The sequence below is a fragment of the Galeopterus variegatus genome, unplaced genomic scaffold, assembly GCF_000696425.1.
Source record: "Galeopterus variegatus unplaced genomic scaffold, G_variegatus-3.0.2 Scaffold1656, whole genome shotgun sequence".
NCBI lineage: Eukaryota > Metazoa > Chordata > Mammalia > Dermoptera > Cynocephalidae > Galeopterus > Galeopterus variegatus.
In genome coordinates this window covers 139,100-157,561 of record NW_007727767.1, presented here as the reverse complement: position 1 = coordinate 157,561, position 18,462 = coordinate 139,100, and the positions used below count along the sequence as shown (strand labels likewise).

Here is an 18,462-nt window from a genome sequence, read left to right as displayed (position 1 = left end):
GAACGTGGTGCCCAGCGCCAACTTCTGTGTGTGTTTGTTTTCAGAGGCTACCCACAGGAGAAGGTGCCCCGCAGGAAAGTGGTGAGTATTCAGGTGCATTGCTGCATCTTGAGAACAGCAGTCTTTTATGCTACCTGTCCCTGTACCCGTCATGTGGAAGGCCAAGTAGTCCCATGCGTCAATTTCCTCTGCTCATAAGAGTAGGAAAATGGACATAATAGTGCCTCAAGAACAGTTACCCATCAGAATTCTAATTGTAAAGCTCATGTTTGTAGGCATGCCTTTGAAATCCCTCCTTTCAGATCCTCCTTAACTCAGTATTGTGAGTCTGCTCAGACAAATCCCAGAGGATCATGATTGGAAGAGGGTAAGATATGTGATGACTGCCAGGAAGACCTTTTGCAGGATGTGGAGGTGTTCCCAAGAGGCGTGTTTTATTTTATCTTGAAGTCTGAGTCGGAACAGAACTTATTGTCAGTTGCAAGTGCTTTTTTTCTACTTCATGTCTTTTTAAGTGCCACCAGACTTTCTTGCAGTGAACACCTCCCTTCTCCACAGCTGGGAGTAATGTTGCCTGCATGAGATGCTTCTGTGCTTGTTGCAGCAGTTGTACCTGCGGTTCTTTGACTTTTGTTCTGGGCTGAGGAATGCACCCACAGCACTGCTTTCCAATGCAACAGCTGCCCCTCTGTTTTCTCTGTCCCTGTTCTTTGTAATTCCAGGAGCAGCATTTCCCCCAAATGTCCAGGTCATCACTGTTTTCCTGACCAAAGAGGAAGCCGTCAGCCTCCGTGAGTTCCCAGCAGAGGGGATGACTAGGTAAGGGAACTCACAGGGGGTGAAGCTTAAACCACGCTGAGGGACTCCCTCATGTGAAACAAACCCCTGCTACATCCCATCCTTCCCTAATTCTATCTTCTCCACACTCTGTTTTGTAGGGAGCGTCTGGAACTTGAGTGTGTTGGTAAGAGGCAGTGCCACATAGTGAGATGAGAGTGAATTTTAAATCCCAGGTTTAAAACTTAATCAGCTATGTGACCTTGGGCGAGTATATTCCCTGCCTGAGTCTCAATTTTTTCATCTGTAAAATAGAGCCAGTAATAACTTTCATGGGCTCGTTGTGACCATCGAAAATAGTATGTGTGTAACATCCAGTACAGGGCCTGACTCATGGTAGATGCTCCAAGTGTGGGTGACTAATTCACTGGGCTCTGTCATTTTCAGCAAGTGATCCTGGCATCACTACAGGAAGCCCTGAGGGCCAGACATTGCCTTATTTTTACTCCTGTGGCTTGACCATGGTGGCATCTTAGGCTCTGTGGCCATAGGCACCCACGTGGCACCAAGACCTGTGCTTTTTAGGTACTCAGCATTTTAGTCTTCCTGGTGGAAGGGTCCCTCCCTGTGCACAGTCGATGTGCCCCTTCCTCATGTGTGTTTTGTTTGCCAGCTCTCCTACATCTCCAGCCAGACTCCAAGACAGCTCGGCCCAGTGCCCTTCAAAGGGTAGGAACACATTTGCCCTAGAAGGAAACGCTGCTGGGCGTGTGGAATCCATGGCCTGGGTGTTGGCGACTACCTCGAAACCCACGTCCCCTGACCAAGCTTGGCCAGATGGCAAAGGTGAGAGCAGACACTTGTCTGACCATGCTCTGGAGAGCGTTGGGCCCACAGGACTGTACAGCACTGCCAGGGCCTGGGATCCTCGCCTCAGCTGCCTCCCAGTGAAGGAACCGAGCTTTCCCCAAGGGGAACTGGACTTGTCTGAAATCCACATTCCAGAAGCTCGGGAAGTGGGAACATACTCAGGGCATTTTGACTTCCCGCATGTGTGTGCTCCAGCTGGTGGAGGTCCTTGCCACAAGGAATCTGTCAGTGACTCCAGCAACCCGGAACCCATGTCACCTGAGGACATAGCCGTCAGCAGTCTGCTCTCTCTCACCTCTCCTGAGATGCTCACCCAGAACGGAGGCCTGGAAGAGCGTGAAGACCTTTTTGACAACAGCAGCCATGTCCCTGTCCCCAGAGGAGACCCATTCCCCAAAGGGACCAGGAGGCCCTTGTCATTGCCTCCCTTGGATCCAGAGCAGAGAGGACGTAAGCTTCCTGTAGGAGAACAAGATGTGGATCTGTGTGTTGGTGGGGACCATGAGAGCCATGCGGCCCCTGGTCTGGAATGCAGTTCAGGCTTGGCAGGCTGCCGGGGCACTGGCCCCTCTGCAGACAGAATTGAGTCCACATTGACCCCTGCAGGATCCCACGTGGAACTCGTGCGGATGAGCCTCTACACTCACAGTGTTAAGGGCCTGGTGCTGTCCCTGCTGGCTGAGGAGCCACTGCTGGGCAACGGTGCAGCCATAGAGGAGGTGGTGAGTGCCCTCAGACTTCCCCCAGCCCCTCTGTAGCCTCTCCCTACCTCCTAGAAACAGATAAGCAGGGAAGTACTTCCGTCACAGCACCGCACAGATGCAGAGGAGAGGGGACAAGGGCTCAGCCTTCAGCAGTGTGACCCTGGCAAAACTACTTGTGCAATGGGGATGATGGTAGTACCTCCATCCATAGGTTTTTGCTGGGGGCAAGTAAGAGCAAGTCAGGGGCAAAGTAAGAGAGAGTCAGGTGCGCAGCAAAGTGACTGGTGCAAAGGCACCCAGCAAGGGTCAGTTCCCTTCCTCTTCCACTGCTACCTCTTTCCCAGAGTGCAGGCCTTGGAGGAAGGGAGGCCTGAGCTGGAGTCCTGGCTCTGTCGGTTTCAGCCATGGGATCCTCGCACAAGCCCTTGCCCCTCTGAGTCTCTGGCTCCTCATCAGTGGTGTGGGGTGGTGATAGGCCCTGCTGGCACCCATGCAGTGGGGTAGGGCAGGCAGAGACTGCATGCACAGCACTGTTGTGTGCCCAGCTAACGGCCTCACTTCCTAGTCGGGCAGCTCTAGGTTCCACGTCAACTGGAAACTGTACACTGCAGTATGTCACGGCCTGGGGTGGGAGTTCCCTGGGACATCTGGAATCCTAACTGGCTCTAGGGGATTCTTCTTAAACCATTCCAGTCCCTTCTCTACTTGGAGCAGTGCACTGACCTTCTCTGGGCCGAGGCCCCCACTGGAGATTCAGTTGCTATAGTAACAGCCTTGCTTTAGTTGGCAGGGAAAGTGGTAACAGTGAGAACAGCAGGTTGAAATTGCTGCAGGGCAAATGGTGTCTTGGGGCTTGCCTTGTTTTTATTCTTAAATCTATATTATTCTAAGCCAATCTTATTAGCATGCAGGGTTTGTGACCCTCCATAAGTTCCAAGTCACCTTGGAATGCAGAGAAGGCGGGAAGGCTGCCAAGCATCTTCCTTTGCACAGAGCCCCTGGCAAGAGACTGCTCCCCACTAGAGCTGTCTGGCTTATCTGTCCCCTTTCCACAGACCCCAGGTCACCGAGTTGTGGCTTGTTTGCTTCCTGTGTTCTCATTCACCACAGCTGTGAGTGACTTTATCCACCTCCTCCTTATGACAACATAGGTAGTCAAGGTGGCAGTTATTACATCTCAGTGCCCTCAGGGTGCCTTGGTTTTCATGGTCTGTGCTGCACAGAACTGAGCCTGAGAAATGTTATTTTGAAGGCCCAGTGTTTGGATGCAATAAAGCGGATATAAAATCTCTCTTTTTACTCCCCCTGCCTCCCCTCCACCTCCCAAATAGCACAAGCTGCTGTTTGGGGAGATGTATTCTGCATTAACTATATGCTGAATACCTTACATCTGTTATTTTAGCCAAGCCTCAGAACAGTTCTGAGTGGTAGTGTTTACCTACCTTCCATTTTACCAGTAAGAAAACAGCCTCTTTGGGATAAAAAGACCACATGCAAGTGGTGTGCGTCCAGAGGTTTTGCTTGTTTCTTCCCTCGCCCCAGCCTCCCTGTGTCCTGATTGATCTGCCCTTGCCATGATAGGTGGGAGGGTGAAGAAAAGGGGTATGTACCCTGCCTTCATGTGGCTCTTTCTCTTTCTTTTTTTTTCTGGTGGCTGGCTGGTACGAGGATCTGAACCCTTGACCTTGGTGTTCTAAGCACCACGCTCTAACTCACTGAGCTAACCTGCCAGCCCTATGGCTCTTGATACATGGACATATCACTTCGTTTGTCAAGGCCCATCCATGTTGTTAGGACAACAGCTTCCATGGGCTTTCATGTAAAGTAGGGTTTAGTGCTGGCTAGGCCTCAGGAAGTAGAATGCAGTTTTATGGAAGAAGAAAAGCTATTCTTTTCTAAAAAGAGTAGGGGTGACTAACTTTGATCAGCCTGCTGGTTGGAGAGCAGGTTCGTTAATCAGACCCAAAATCTGTTTTATAATTGGGAGGGATCCTGTATTGCCTTTTTGTCCCAGACCTGCATAGGAAATACTTGACCTAATTTCCCTGCAACTCCTCTGCTGCTATCTAGAAGGGCCAAATCTCCTGCCCAATGGTCAGCTACAGCCCAGATGGGACAGTAAGCACACCCCCTTTGAAAGGGCTCCTTGATTATGTTACCTATCACCAAGGCATCCTTGTGTCATTTTACCATCTGTCTTCCAGTGGCTCAACTTCTACCTCTCTCTGTTTGCAAGGGAGTGGGGGGCAGAGCAGTGGAGTAGTGGAAGGAGCAGCTGGAGGAGCAGCCAGGAGGGTTGGGGTTGGGATTGGTTCAGAGGGAATGGAGTAGGCCCACACCAGAGGGCAGCATGGAGCCACTGATAGTTTCCTGCTCACAACCCAAGATAATCTCATTGACCTTCACATACAGCGATCAGATCAATTATTCGTTGCTACAATAGGACATGGAGCTGTCTGTGTACAGTAGACAAGTCTTGAAGTTAGTGTGAGAGTATTAGCATGAAATACTTTATGAAAAAGCACCCCCCACCCTCCCCCCCAACTATGAAACTGGTGCTTCCACGTGGATGTGTGGCCCGTCTGATGCTTCTCCTGTGGTCACGAGCATGCAGTGGTATTCACGCCATTTGCTTCTGTTATTGCTAGAAGTGCAGGCGTCCAGGCAGCAGCCCCAGCTCTGTGTCTCCTAGGGCTGTTTTGAGGGTCACTTTATATAGTAGTATATATCAGGGACCAGCAGACTTTTTATGTAAAGGACCAGAAAGCAAATATTTTAAGCTTTGCACAGCTATTTGACTTTGCTGTCGTAGTACCAAAACAGCCATCGACAATATGTAAATAAATAGTGTGGCTATATTCCAATAATTCTTTATTTATGGACACAGAAATTGGAACTTTATATAATTTTCACATGTCGCAATATTAGCCTTTTGACTTTTTCCCCCCCCAACCATGTAAAAATATAAAAACTTCTTAGTTCTCAGGCTGTAAAGAAACAGGCAACAGGCTGGATTTAGCCCAGAGGCCACAGTCTGCTGACCCCTGGTATATATGAAAGCACTTGGTTATCAGTAAAAAATTGTCTACATGTCATTTGATATAACGTCTTGTGATTAACTGTGTGTTTATAGTTAGGTGATTTTATCTTGAGTACAAGTTAGCCAGAAGATTCTGGAATGAGATGCATGCCTATAGGGGAAGTGGATTTTGACGTGGCTTACTCTCGGTTCCCATCGTTCCTTCCTCTGTGTACCAGGTCAGGATGGCAGAGATGACTGTTAGCAGATTACCGAGATCCAGAAACTTACAGTGAGGCTGTGTTTTGACTTCATGGTGAATGTTTGTGTGTGCCCATGTGCTCACATGCATGTGTGCACACACATTAGTTCAAATAGGGGGTTTGTTAGCATCTGTTAAACTCAGTGTTGGAGAGGCCCATCGCAGAGATCCGAACATGAGATAGATAGTATTCTTGTGTTTCCTGAGCACATGTCCTTTTACTTAACCCTGCACCCTCCATTTAAACCAAATGGCACATATGTTGAAAGTGCTTGGCACTGGATATGTTCATGTCTTCATTCATTTAGTGATATTTATTGAACACCTACTAGGTGTCAGGCAGGCACTCTGCGAGGCATGGGGGATACAAAGATGAGTGCATAAAATTAAACCTTGTATATGAAACCTATTGACTTCAGATATAATTTCTGAGACATTCAAAATAGAAAAACCGACTTAACCCCAGTACACTGCCAAAGACAGGCCTTATGACACTCACTTCAGAAGTCTGTTTGAGTCTCTGTACTTTTATGTGAGCTTATTTTTCTTATATACAGACAAATTATCTGTGTCTATTAAAGAGACATCACTTCTTTAATAATGATCATTTTCATTTTCTTGACTCTATATAAAAATGCCCTGCCTCAGGATAGCACTTTGGAATTTACAAAGAACTTTTGTATGTGTTATTTCACTTAATCCACTCAACAGTCCTGTAGTATTCCCATTCTGCAGATGAAAAAAATGAGGCACGGAAAATTCAGCCACTTGCCCCTGGTCATCTGGCTGGGAAGAGTCTGAGCACGGATGGCCTGCACCTGAGTGGTCTTCTGCTTGGGAACAGTGGCCTTCTTGTGGCTGAAGCAGGCCCAGGAGGCCCCACTTCAGACTGAGTCTATCAGGATATGACTGATGTACTTAGTCAAGCCCTAAGTGGAGCTTGAAGAATACCACACAGCCCTTCAAGAATGATGTTGAAGAATTTGTAAGGACAGGGAAAAGTAGCTCACGCTATACCATTAGGTTACAAAACTAGTATCAATCATTACTTGTGGTTTGATCCCATTTTAGTTTTATAAAAAAAAGAGTTATACAAAATGGTATAGTCCATTGTTTTTAACTGTACTTATACAGTACTCATCTCCTGGGAGATTTTTTAAAATACAGATGCTTGGGTCTCACCTCCCTGACAACTTCCCCAACTGGGTTCCTCCTCTGAACCACCAAGCGCAGAAAACCATTTGACTGACCTCAGTCCTCCCAGGAACAGTGCATAGCCGGCACCATTCTGGATGCACCAGAGAGAAGTTACCTCACTACATGCACTGGGGGACTTCTCCACACAGGCCCAGTTGAGAATCACGGGGGGTGGTCCCAGGCCACCCATGTTGTTAAAATGCACAGCCTGGGTGGGAAAGGCATGGTTAGGAGGAGAGATAACGGTGGTAATAGTGGCTATTACTGGATGGTGAGATTATAGATCATTTTTGTTTGCTTTTTTTCTTCTTTTTTTTTGTTTATTTTTCTGCTTGTCTCTATTTTCTCACTTTTCTACTATATAATCCTTAATTTAAAAAATATTAGAACATAAGGATGGAAATTAGTACTTTTCTAAAAACAGGAAAAAACACTGGTCAGGGTTCATTTTGCTAAATCAGGTAGCCACTAAGATTCTTTGAACTATTATTTTTTAACTAAGTCCATGGTCAAATAGAAAGCCCTCAGAGGGCTTGCTGAAGTTATACTGCAAGTCCGTGACCCTCTCCTGGCCCCTTTGCAGTACCACAGCAGCCTGGCATCCCTGAATGGGCTGGAAGTCCACCTGAAAGAGACAATTCCCAAAGATGAGGCTGCCCCCACGAGCAGCACGTACAACTTCACGCATTATGACCGAATCCAGAGCATGCTGATGGGTAAGGAGCAGGTGCGGGGCACAGAGGCCCGTGGGGCCTGGGGGCACATTCTAGAGGTGGGCAGAGGTGAGAACTCGGGCCCCAGCACCACGGTAATGCTGCTCTGTGCAGAGCTGTCTGACCTGCAGCCAGAGTGCTGGTGCTCACGGCGAGCTCAGCTCCACCGAGTGTAGAATCCACTTGGCAAACACTTCTTTGCTCGTTTGTCTTTTTTTTGTCTTTCCCGAATGTTTTGAGAGAAGCTCACACATGTTCAGATATCTGTGATAAGGTCTGCTTCAGAATTTAGAGATCCATGTGCAGAAACTGGGTGATGCTCATTCTTGGGGAAAGCATGTGCTCTACTGCATAGTGGCAGCAGTAGGGCCAGCACCCTGGGTCTGTTTCTCTCCCCTTGGCTTCCACACCCATGGCTTTGAGCTGTGCTTGGTCCCAGTGTACAGTGCTGGGGTTGGAGAGGGGGTAAAGGAGGGGTCTGCTATCACAACTTCTGTGTCCTCTTCTGGAAGCGAATCTGCCACAGGTGGCCACCCCCCAGGACCGCCGCTTCCTCCAGGCCGTCAGCCTGATGCATTCCGACTTTGCCCAGCTGCCTGCGCTGTACGAAATGACGGTCAGGTGAGCCTCCGGGGTTGCTGTCGCAGACTTGCTCTCCACAGTCCTGCCCACAGGAACCACCTACCCAGGGCCCAGGCAGTGGACTTGCTCCACAGTCCTGCCCACAGGAACCACCTACCCAGGGCCCAGGCAGTGGACTTGCTCCACAGTCCTGCCCACAGGAACCACCTACCCAGGGCCCAGGCAGTGCCTTAATTCCTAACTAAATGAAGAACATTCTAGTTACTTTGCCTAAGGCCTTCTTTTATCTGCTCCTGTGGCTGCTATCGTCTAATCTCATGCATGCACATGTCATAGATTTTCTGGGTCTCTTCCTGCTTTAGACACTCAGGGTACAACAATGAAAAAACTTGAAGGTCCTCACCCTCATGGAGCTACATCCATTACTGAGGAAGGAGGCTCTTGGTCTCCTTGCCAGAAACAATGTGGAAATAACATTGTTGTCTTGGCAATTTAAAAAGGAATCCATGCTCACTATAAAAACATTCAGACTGCTCAGAAGTCTGTAAGGTGAAACTATCTCCTCCCCCACCTATCACACACCCAACATATAACCCCATTTAATAGTTTGGTGTGTATCACTCCAGGTTTTATTGTTTTCGGTTTTTAGTTTTTGCATACAAGATGTAGATGAGTAATATTTTTATTTGAATTATTTTAATATTCTTTCTTCTAGAAAATATTCTAATGTATTATTTTAAAGTTGATTTTTTCATATTATTACATATCTTGAACAGCTCCAGGCCAGTAGATAGAGATCTATTATTTATGATTATAGTTTACAGTATTTAACCAACCACACTCTGTTTTTTCTTCTCTACATGCTTCTCTTATGATCAGGCAAATTAGAGGCTCAGAAGGGGAGTGCCTGCTATTTGTGTGACATTTCATTTAGCCCTTGGGGTGATCTAGTCAAGTGTATTTTCTTATCCTCATTGTACAGAAAGGGGAATTGAAGCACAAAGAGCCAGCATCACATCCTCATTATGTGGTGGGGTCAGGATTTGAACCCAGGTCTCTTTCTACACACATTTCAGTTTGAGGGGGCAGTGTCATCGAGTGGGAGGGGCAAGGCTCGAGTCACAGACACACACAGTTCTAATGCCCTGTCATCTGCCACACTTGAGTGGCAGGTATTTCTGCTGCCCAGCGCCATCTCCAGCCAATATTCCAGTATATCTCTCCTTTATAACTGTGTCTTCTCTGGCTGTAATTCAGAGCTGCCCCAGGCTGGCTACCTGGATGTGGTTTGCATCTACAGTCACTGGTTTGGGTCCTGGTTATGTTTGTGTGTGGGGGGCGTCATTTTGTGGGAGGTGGAAACAAGTAAAATGTCAACACCTGCCCCACCACCCCTCTTGTGGCCCCACTGTATTTCACCTTCCTTGGGGCTGAGAGGGTTTTAGTGTTGGGGTACATAGCTCAAGGCATTTGCTGAGAGATTATTTTATTAATAGTAATAGAAACAACAGCTACCATTTCTGCAAGTAAAATGTCAACACCTGCCCCACCACCCCTCTTGTGGCCCCACTGTATTTCACCTTCCATGGGGCTGAGAGGGTTTTAGTGTTGGGGTACATAGCTCAAGGCATTTGCTGAGAGATTATTTTATTAATAGTAATAGAAACAACAGCTACCATTTCTTAGCCACTCACCATGTGCTATGCAATTTATATATATTTCTATTTATTTAATCTCTTTTTTAAAAAAAAGCCTCACTGAGGGCACATGCTGTTGTCATATCCACTGTACAGATGAGAAAGCTGGGACTCAGAAAGGCTGAGTGACTTAGCCCAGGGCACAGAGCTAGCAAGTAGTAGGGGTGGAATTAGCACCCAGGTGTGTGTGACTTCAGATCTGTGCTCATAACCACCTGGCCACAGTGCCTCCCCCTGTGGCTATAAGAAAAGCTTGTCCTGCTGCTCCAGTGGGTGGCAGAAGACACTTAAGCTAGGTGGGGCCTTCAAGCTCCTTGAGGTCCCATATGGGGAAGCTGGAGGAGGATGGGATTCTCCTCCCTCCTTATATGGAGGGAGAGATCTGGGCAAGTGGAGCCTTAGTGCTCCCTTCCTTCACCCTCTCTTACTAGATTTGGGGAAACTGAGGCCCATAGGAAATAGTTTGAGACAGGCAAGATCCAGGAACCAGGTAGTCACCTGGCCGTGGACTTGGTGCCTCCTGGATAGACCCTCCTTTGCCTGGTACCCTCTTCCCTCCCTCTACTTCCATGTTTACACATTTCCTGTTGCTTCGTTTCCATCCCACTATAATCACCTCATTCCCCCTCAGTCTGTCCAACCACCCCAGTGTGGAGAGCAGATTAAACTCCTTCCTCTGACACTGCCACTGTATTGTCACAGAGACAGGGCACCATCACCCACCCTCTGTGAGCCTCACAGTTCTTGTCTGTCACATGGGATAAGGCCACCACTAGCGAGGCTTATGTAAGGCATGAACCAAGACTGCAGGAAAAGCACTTTGCATAGCTGCTGTTCTATCAAGAAAGCAGGTGCTCAGCAGTGCCTGTATTCAGTAATTACAACTTCAGGTTCTGTGGCTACAGCCACTGTGGACAGTCCCGCCATGGACTGTCCCAGAATCCAGTGAGTGGAAAACAAGGAAACACAGTTATTGGCACTGAAGGCTGAAACTCTGGAGTCCCTAGCCATGGCAGCTGTATGTCGCAGTACTTGGTGTGTGGGGGCCACTGTGACAAGCACCTCACTGGGGTCCCTTTGTGATCTGGGACTTGCTCTGGCATCATCAGACTGTTGTCTTCTTTCCTTCTCCAACAGAAATGCCTCCACAGCTGTGTACGCCTGTTGCAACCCTGTCCAGGAAACTTACTTCCAGCAGCTGGCGTCCGCAGCACGGAGCTCTGGCTTCCCGAGTCCTCAGGACGGTGCCTTCAGCCTCTCAGGCAAAGCCAAGCAGAAGCTGCTGAAGCATGGGGTGAACTTACTCTGAACTGTAGTGCGAAGTTCATTACCCCAGGAGATGACTGTGCAAGAGAATACCAGCAAAGGAAGCTCTGCCTTTTTAAATAGAAAAGGTCCCTCTATTTTATTTTTCTTGGAACAGTCCCTTTTTAGAAACGTAATGATATTTGGGTTTGTGTTACTCTTTTTGCAGATTGGGATGTGTGTGTGGTGGTGGTGGGGGAGTAGTTCTTCAAGTCAGCAGACATAGAGCGCTTGATAAAGAACTTTATTATGTTGACAGTATTGGGTCCAGGCTGGGAGCCTGGCGCCTTATACCAAAGACGTACAGGGTCAGTTAGTTTCCCTGTCATATTGAGCCTGAGATATTCGACATTTCCTGCTGCTCTTCCATCCCAGCCTGGACCGGTGCCACAACATTTCAGGTTGGCATTTCTTCTAGAATTTGGTCGTCCCTAGTCTGGAGTGTTTGTTCCAGCCCGTGACCAGGTGGGCGCTATGAGGTGTGAAGTCAGGGAGGAGGTGGATCTCTTGGCGAGCAGCCCCACTCCCAGTTCCCAGGTTTTCTTCCTCATCTGTCCTCCTGGGGGTCTGAATACTTCATGCAGAGAAGCAGGCAGCATGCTGAGACCACCTGGTTTGAATTCTCCTGGAACTATTTCCAAATCCAGGAGCCAGTTCTTGGGAATACCTGCAGTGGGGGGCAAGTCTTGCTAATGCAGAAGGGATTTTGGGCTTTAGAGATCACTTTGTAAAAGCTCTGGGGGGCCGAGACCGAAGGATTTGGTGACAACAGAAACAAACTGTGCTGCCTTTGGTTAGGAGTGGGCTGTACAGCTGGTTCCACTTGAGTGAGTGTCCCCAAATAGGAGTTTCCAAGAGGTTCTGGGGTAAAAGCCAAACTGCGCTTTTCAGTAGAGGCTGTGGAAGGGAACGGCATTCATTTGTGTGTTTCTGGGACGGTGTGGTAATAAAACATCAGTTCTATTACGTTATATTCAGACATTTTATGATACTATGTTGCAGATCACAGATGAAAACATTTATCAAAAACTTAGCCTAGTGTTTACTGGAAGTACCTGAGACTCCATATGAAAATTGCAATGTTAATAATTTCATGTCAGTGAACAAATATCTAATGTTTGTGGCATGGTATCTTTTTCTTGAAACAAGTTTCCAAGGGCTAAATATAAAATAGCCAAAAATACTATTGAGGTCTGGAGTAATTAAATAGTAATATTTTTAGTGACAAAGTTAAGGTAAGGGTTAAGTACCTTTGTATGTGCATGTGTGTGTGTACAAGTGAGTGTATGCATACATGTATTTTTTTTACGTCAACACATTTCTCTTTTCCTTCCTGGATTCTGTGTGGCCGGGTGAGGAGCCGTGCACTTCACATTGGTCTGTCTGCAAGGGTGATGGGCTGTAGCCCCCTGCTCCAGTGAGCACCACCTTCAGTGTGGCTGGTCCAGTACACCAGGCCCATGTCACCCTCTTCTCTCACCTGTCCTGGGGTCCTTCCTTCCACTGGCTGGCCAAAGAGGGAGACCTTTCCAGATGGAGGAGGATCCTACCTCAAACTAGGATAAATGTGTATTGTCCTACTCCTCTGCTAAATTCTCCAAGAAAAAATTCATTAGAAGTTTCTGTGCCAACCTCTTAAGGAACCTTCCCATGGCGAATGTATGCACAACACATTCCTTTTCTGTTGGGGGGCTTTTTTTATTTTTGCTGGCCAGTTCAGGGCTTGAACCCTGGACCTTGGTGTTATTAGCACCACATTCTAACCAACTGAGCCAACTGGCCACCTCCAGGGCATTTTTAAGCAGCCAGACTTTTCCTTTTGCTAAATGATGCTCCAGAATTTTGAAGTCCCCAGTCTTGAGATTGGTGAAATGACAATCTGTTTTGTGTTGAAACATGGACAGAACTTGGGGTCCAGATCCTATTTTCATCTGCCCACTCGTGGCTAAACTAACTGCCTGTGTTTGGAGGACATTTTTCCAAATAAGATCTGTTTCACAAGAAAATCTCTCAGCTATCCCTGGGCCCTTTCCTGGATATTGAGCCATTGGCAGATCTTAATCTTATTCTCTTTGTTTTCAGAAACCTCTCTTCACATCTAATTTCACAGGGCTGCCTTTGAGCCTAAAAATCCTTTGAATACAAAATGCTCCTGTTTCTAAGAATCAGTACTCTGGGCAGCCATATGCTTCCCCTTTAAAGCATAATCCAAAATTGAGTCTTTACAACCAAATCAAGAGCATGAGATAATCACAGCAGAATGTGAAGACCATAAATTTTTTTGCTACAAATTAGGAACCTAAGTCCCCTCCCTTGAATGTGGACTGTATTTAGTGATTTGTTTCTAATGAATAGAATGTGGTAAAAATGACAGAAATATGACTTTTGAGGGTAGGTTATAAAACATTCAAGTTTCCATCTCTCTCTTGGTTTACTCAATTTGGGGGCTGGCTGCCACATCATGAAGACATTCAAGCCATTCTATGATGAGGCCCTTGTGGTGAGGAACTGTGGCTTCCAGCCAGCAGCCATGTGAACATTCTTGGAAACAGATCCTCCAGCCCCAGTCAAGCCTCCAGATGAGACTGAAGCACCAGCTGACATCCTGACTGCAACTGCATGAGAAACTGAACCAGATCCACCAATCTAAGCCACTGCTGAATTTCCTAACCCTCAGAAAGTATGTGAGATAATAAATGTATGTTTTTTAAGCCACTCTTTTGGGGTAATTTGTTACACAGCAGTAGTTAACTAATACACTTGCACGTCATATCCCATCCACTAAACCTGGTTCTGTAGAGCTTTAGCACAGGGGACCCCTGGCCAAATGCTAGACAAAGCATTCTGTTTTCAAACAGAGCTTCAGTTTGGATCCCAGCTACCTGCATTTCCTACCTTAGTGAACTGGGCTAGACCGTTAAGAGAAATTGTGAGCCGTCCCTCATCTTTCTTCCAGAAGATCCAGAGCCTGATATTAATGGCCAGCTGGGCCTCTGCTTCCTCACCTCTGAGCCCTGCTCTGGTCTGTCTTCATTCTCCAGCATCTCAGGTGCCCCTGCGGCAGGGCACCCTCTTCTGAGAGTGGGCTTTCCCCCAGAGTGGCTCCCAAAGGCCAAGTTATCTTCCCTGCTCTGGGAGGGGGGTGACATGGCAGAAGCCCGAGGGCATAGTGAGGCTTTTTCCTGCAGTTTGAGGAAACCTGTCAGGTGGAGGCTGGGGGAGGGTCTCTGGTTGGGAATCCCTCCCCAGTCCTCAGATGTATCTGTTGGAGTGATTGGCAGGAAGAGGAGGGTAAAGGGCTAGCCCCTCACCTTTTTCCCTGGTTAATAAGTCACAGTCAGCCTGGAGAGTGGCCTCATACCATGTACATTTCTGCTGACTCTGACAATCATCAGGCCCTGTCCTGCCCCCCAAGCTTCTCTGCTGCTGCAGCTGCTGCCACTGTGGCCCCAAGAAGCCCCTGAAATGTCTCACTTTGTCTTCGACCGGTGGCCTCCAGTACCAGCCCAGAGAAGACAACTTTGTAATGTTGCTTGTGTTGTGAATCTTCTTCCACTCTCTGCCAAAATGGAAGCTTATAAATCCTATCACTTGTACATGGAAAAAAACTCCTAAGTCTCAGCCACCAGGAGGAACTTAGAAAAAGTGAAGTCCTAAACCTGTGCAGCCGTACCTCTTCCTTTTCTCCTTTGATCCTGCTTAGTTTCTGCAACAGAGGCTCAACTCATGACCCTCAGAGCCCCGGGGCTCTGGTCATCTCTAAATCCTGGTGACTGTGGCCCAGAGTCTGCTGGAAAAGGAATGCTTAACCTCCATCTTCCTGTTGCATGATTTCAGAGGGTTGGGTGGCTCTCAGGATGTGGTTTATGCCACAGCCCCAGGCCTGTACCCTCAAAATTAGCCTCTAAACAGGAGCACCCCCAGTGCACAGGCCCCACGGTGACCACGGCAGCATCTTTCTGCTGGAGCGAGCACACGCCCTCCTACGGCGATGTTTTTCAGAGGAAGGCAGTGTTTGCGGACAGCCCACCCTGCCCTGGGCTCACAGTTGACACCTAATGTGACACTGTTGATGATCCAGGACCACAGATGCCACTGGCTGTTCACAGCAGATGGGAGGGAGAGGGAGTGAAGGGCTCTGGTTTGGGTCAGTTCCTGCCAGCTGTCTGCCACCTGTGAACCAGGAGGATAAAGTTCCCAAGAGTGATTAATAGTGGCGATCAGACTCCCATGGAGAAAGGACCTCTGTTCCCTGCGGGGAAGGGTGTTTGAGACTAATCAAACTGTCTCCTCCCCTGGAGGGAAGTATCTCGGCATGTCTGCTCTTGTTACCTCCACAGTGACAGCAGCAGACAGTGGTAGCAAGTGGAGACCCAGGTCTTTGTTGAAGTCGCCCTCTCTGGTCTCTCTTGCATATTTAACCCCCTTGGTGGTCCTTTCCAATGTGACCAGGATGCTCTTCTATTCCCTCGGTTGCTGCATTCCTAATTCCCATCTTGCCCTGAGTAGATTAGTAGCAACGTGACCTCCTCTGGTGTGAGCCTCGTTGCAGCAGGGTACAGGCCCTGTGCGGTGGGCTGAATGGTGGCCCCTAATTGCTGGAACCTGTGAGAGTTACCTTGTGTGGTAAAGTTTTTACAGGTGTGCTTCAGTAAGGATCTCTAGGTAGGGAGATCATCCCAGATTATCCATGTGGGCCCTAAATGCCGTCACAAGTGTGCTCATAAGAGAGGGCAGAGAGAGACCAGTCACACCGAGGAGAAGGCCATGTGAGGACGGAGGCAGAGACTGGAGTGATGCAGCCACAGGCCAAGGAATGCCAGCAGCCGCCAGATGCCAGAGAAGGCAAGGAATAGCCTCTGCCCTGGAGCCTGCGGAGGAGTGCAACTGTGAACACAGTGAGTCAGGTCCAGTGAAACTGACTGTGGATTTCTAACCTCCAGAACCATGAGAGAATGAATTTTGGTTGTAAGCCACCAAATTTGTGGAAATTTGTTACAGCAGCCACAGGAAACTAATAGGTCCACATGGAAACTTGATGTTTGACCTTGTGATTCTAGGCTCCCTTCTGTCAACAGTGCAGTGCCACAGAACATGGGTAGGGAGTGGGGAGAGATGGGCCCTCGCCCCCAAGGGCCTTGTGAGTTTGCCAAGGCACTGGGAAAAGGGGAGCAGGAGAGTGATTCCTGGAGAGAGAAGGGTCACTGGCTCCTGAGTGGATGATAAACAGTGCGAGAGTGGAAACCACTAGAAAGCTGTGGCTGTCCAGGTGGGAGGGGTTAGGGGCCTGGAGCAGAGAGGTGGCCGGACAATGGGCAGAGTTGAGGAATGAATACTTAGGAGACTGGAAGTGACTGCACTTGGGTATGGATTAGGTTTGGAGGCAGATAGAGGGATGTGCCTACCTGATGCCAGGCACTGTCCAAAGATGGAGAAGGCACCCAATGAAATCCCCGCTGCTGTGGAGCTCATGGAGGGAAGAAGCAGGACCCCAGTGGCTGATACCTGCAAACTGTGCCATCAGTGTGTGTGTCACACATGTGCATGCACACACCTGTCCCCACTCCTCAACTGCTGGTTTCTCCTGGGAAAAGAACAGCGGGGGGGAGGCACCTGTCCCCTGCTTTGCTTCTCTTTTCTGACTGCCAGTAGGCCCCTCTGTGAGGAGACTGGTGTAAGATCCACATCATCATCCTTGCTTAGGAAAAAAATATACTCTGGATCTTTTTCAACGACCTGTCCCCTGCTTTGCTTCTCTTTTCTGACTGCCAGTAGGCCCCTCTGTGAGGAGACTGGAAAGGGCAGGGTGTAAGATCCACATCATCATCCTTGCTTAGGAAAAAAATATACTCTGGATCTTTTTCAACATATTCATTGAGTTTGAGAAACTTATGGTGAAGGTTCTAAGGGCTTCAAGGTGAAAAAAGACACCTCCTGTTGATTCAGGATCTACATGTCTGAACCTGAAATCAGCTGTGTTTCTCCTGAGAATAAAACCCAGAGTGCTTTTTGAATGCTGTCAAGAGCCAAGAAGCCATTTTGTGATTGCCTGGGTGTGCTTGGGTCCAAGGCCTTCTTCCTTGCCTCACTTGTCAGCTGGGAAAATGCTTGAGGCCCTGACTGCTGGACCCAGTGAGTCCCCTGGGCAGGGGAGAGTGAGACAGGCCACCTCCTGTGTCTGCTGCTAAGAAGGTGCCTGTATGTCCTTACTCCCCAGCCAGCCCGAGCTGGTTCCTGTGGTGGCAGCAGGAGTGCTGGGCTTTAGTACTGGAGACCTGGGTTCACTGTGCAGCTCTGGGACATACCACTGTGGAAACCGGGCAACTCACTTTATTTCTCTGAACCTCAGTGTCCTCCTCTTTAAAATGGAGAGGAGAAGGCATGTGTGTAAGGGCGTGGCCTCTTGTGGGTCCTCAGAAAATGGAGTTCCGTGTGCCGAGATGGCAGTCGGCCTCCCCCGGGGGCCCTCTGCACGCAGGGAGTGCTGGCTGACTCTGTGTGCAGAGTGCAGAAGACGCGCTGAGCTGTGGGCTGTGATATATGGTTTCTAGTTCCAGCTTGCCCTCCAGCTGGCTACAGGACCTTGTTCCCATCAACCGCTGGCTCTGAGCCTCAGTTTTCTCATGTGTTAAATGTGCATAAAAATTCTGCTTATTGAAGTGTGGCCCCAAGTATTGAATGGGATAATGTATGAGAAGGAGCCTCATAGGGTGCACAGTGCTGTCTGTAGTCAAGGAAAACATTCTCACTTTGAACTTGGGGTGGTGAACTCATTGGAAGTGGGGAAACATGGGGAAGGGCAGGTGACCAGAAGTTAGGAGTGATGTGTGTGCCTGGGAAGAAGGCGGAAAGTAAACCAGTCGGTGTGTGTGTTGCCTCCTGCCACCTAATCCTGCAATCTGCTTGAATATTTTCACTGCCATCTGTCAGCAGCTCTAAAATATGTGGCCTTATTTCTGTCCTGTTCCCTGTGTTTACATCTGGTTAGCAAGATTCAGCTGGGGAGGTAAATGTTATGGAAGGTTGCTGGCAGCAGGCACGATGGTCCTCAAAAACAGCACTTTGGACTGGCCAATTGACTCAGTTGGTTAGAGCATGATGTTCTAACGCTAAGGTCAAGAGTTTGGATCCCTGTTCCGGCCAGCCACCCCCGCCCCCCAATAGCATTTTCCTGGCTAGCCACACACACACAAATAGCATTTTGTATTTAGCCTTTGCTACTAATATTTACATTTAAAAAATATGTATGGAGCACCTCCTAATTCACTCAAAACTGAAACCTCACTTGAAGCTCACAGAGTGGAGTAGGACTTTTTGGTGGCAAGGGATAGAAACC

General features: G+C 48.3%; 1 protein-coding gene and 1 non-coding gene across 2 annotated transcripts in view; one reads left to right on the top strand and one right to left on the bottom strand.

Moving 5' to 3' along the window:
• The window catches only part of HPS4 (Hermansky-Pudlak syndrome 4), a 33,514-nt gene extending 19,673 nt beyond the window's left edge, over positions 1-13,841 (top strand). Inside the window, exons 9-14 of the mRNA XM_008578283.1 lie at positions 45-81; positions 723-819; positions 1,451-2,369; positions 7,413-7,545; positions 8,055-8,163; positions 10,959-13,841. Coding sequence (XP_008576505.1) covers positions 45-81; positions 723-819; positions 1,451-2,369; positions 7,413-7,545; positions 8,055-8,163; positions 10,959-11,130 — 1,467 coding nt within the window. The 3' untranslated portion in view covers positions 11,131-13,841. The remainder of the gene's footprint in view (positions 1-44; positions 82-722; positions 820-1,450; positions 2,370-7,412; positions 7,546-8,054; positions 8,164-10,958) is intronic.
• Positions 12,835-12,908, bottom strand: TRNAI-AAU. The gene has a single exon. It is a non-coding gene; the product is annotated as a tRNA-Ile (tRNA).
• Positions 13,842-18,462: the final 4,621 nt, after the last annotated feature.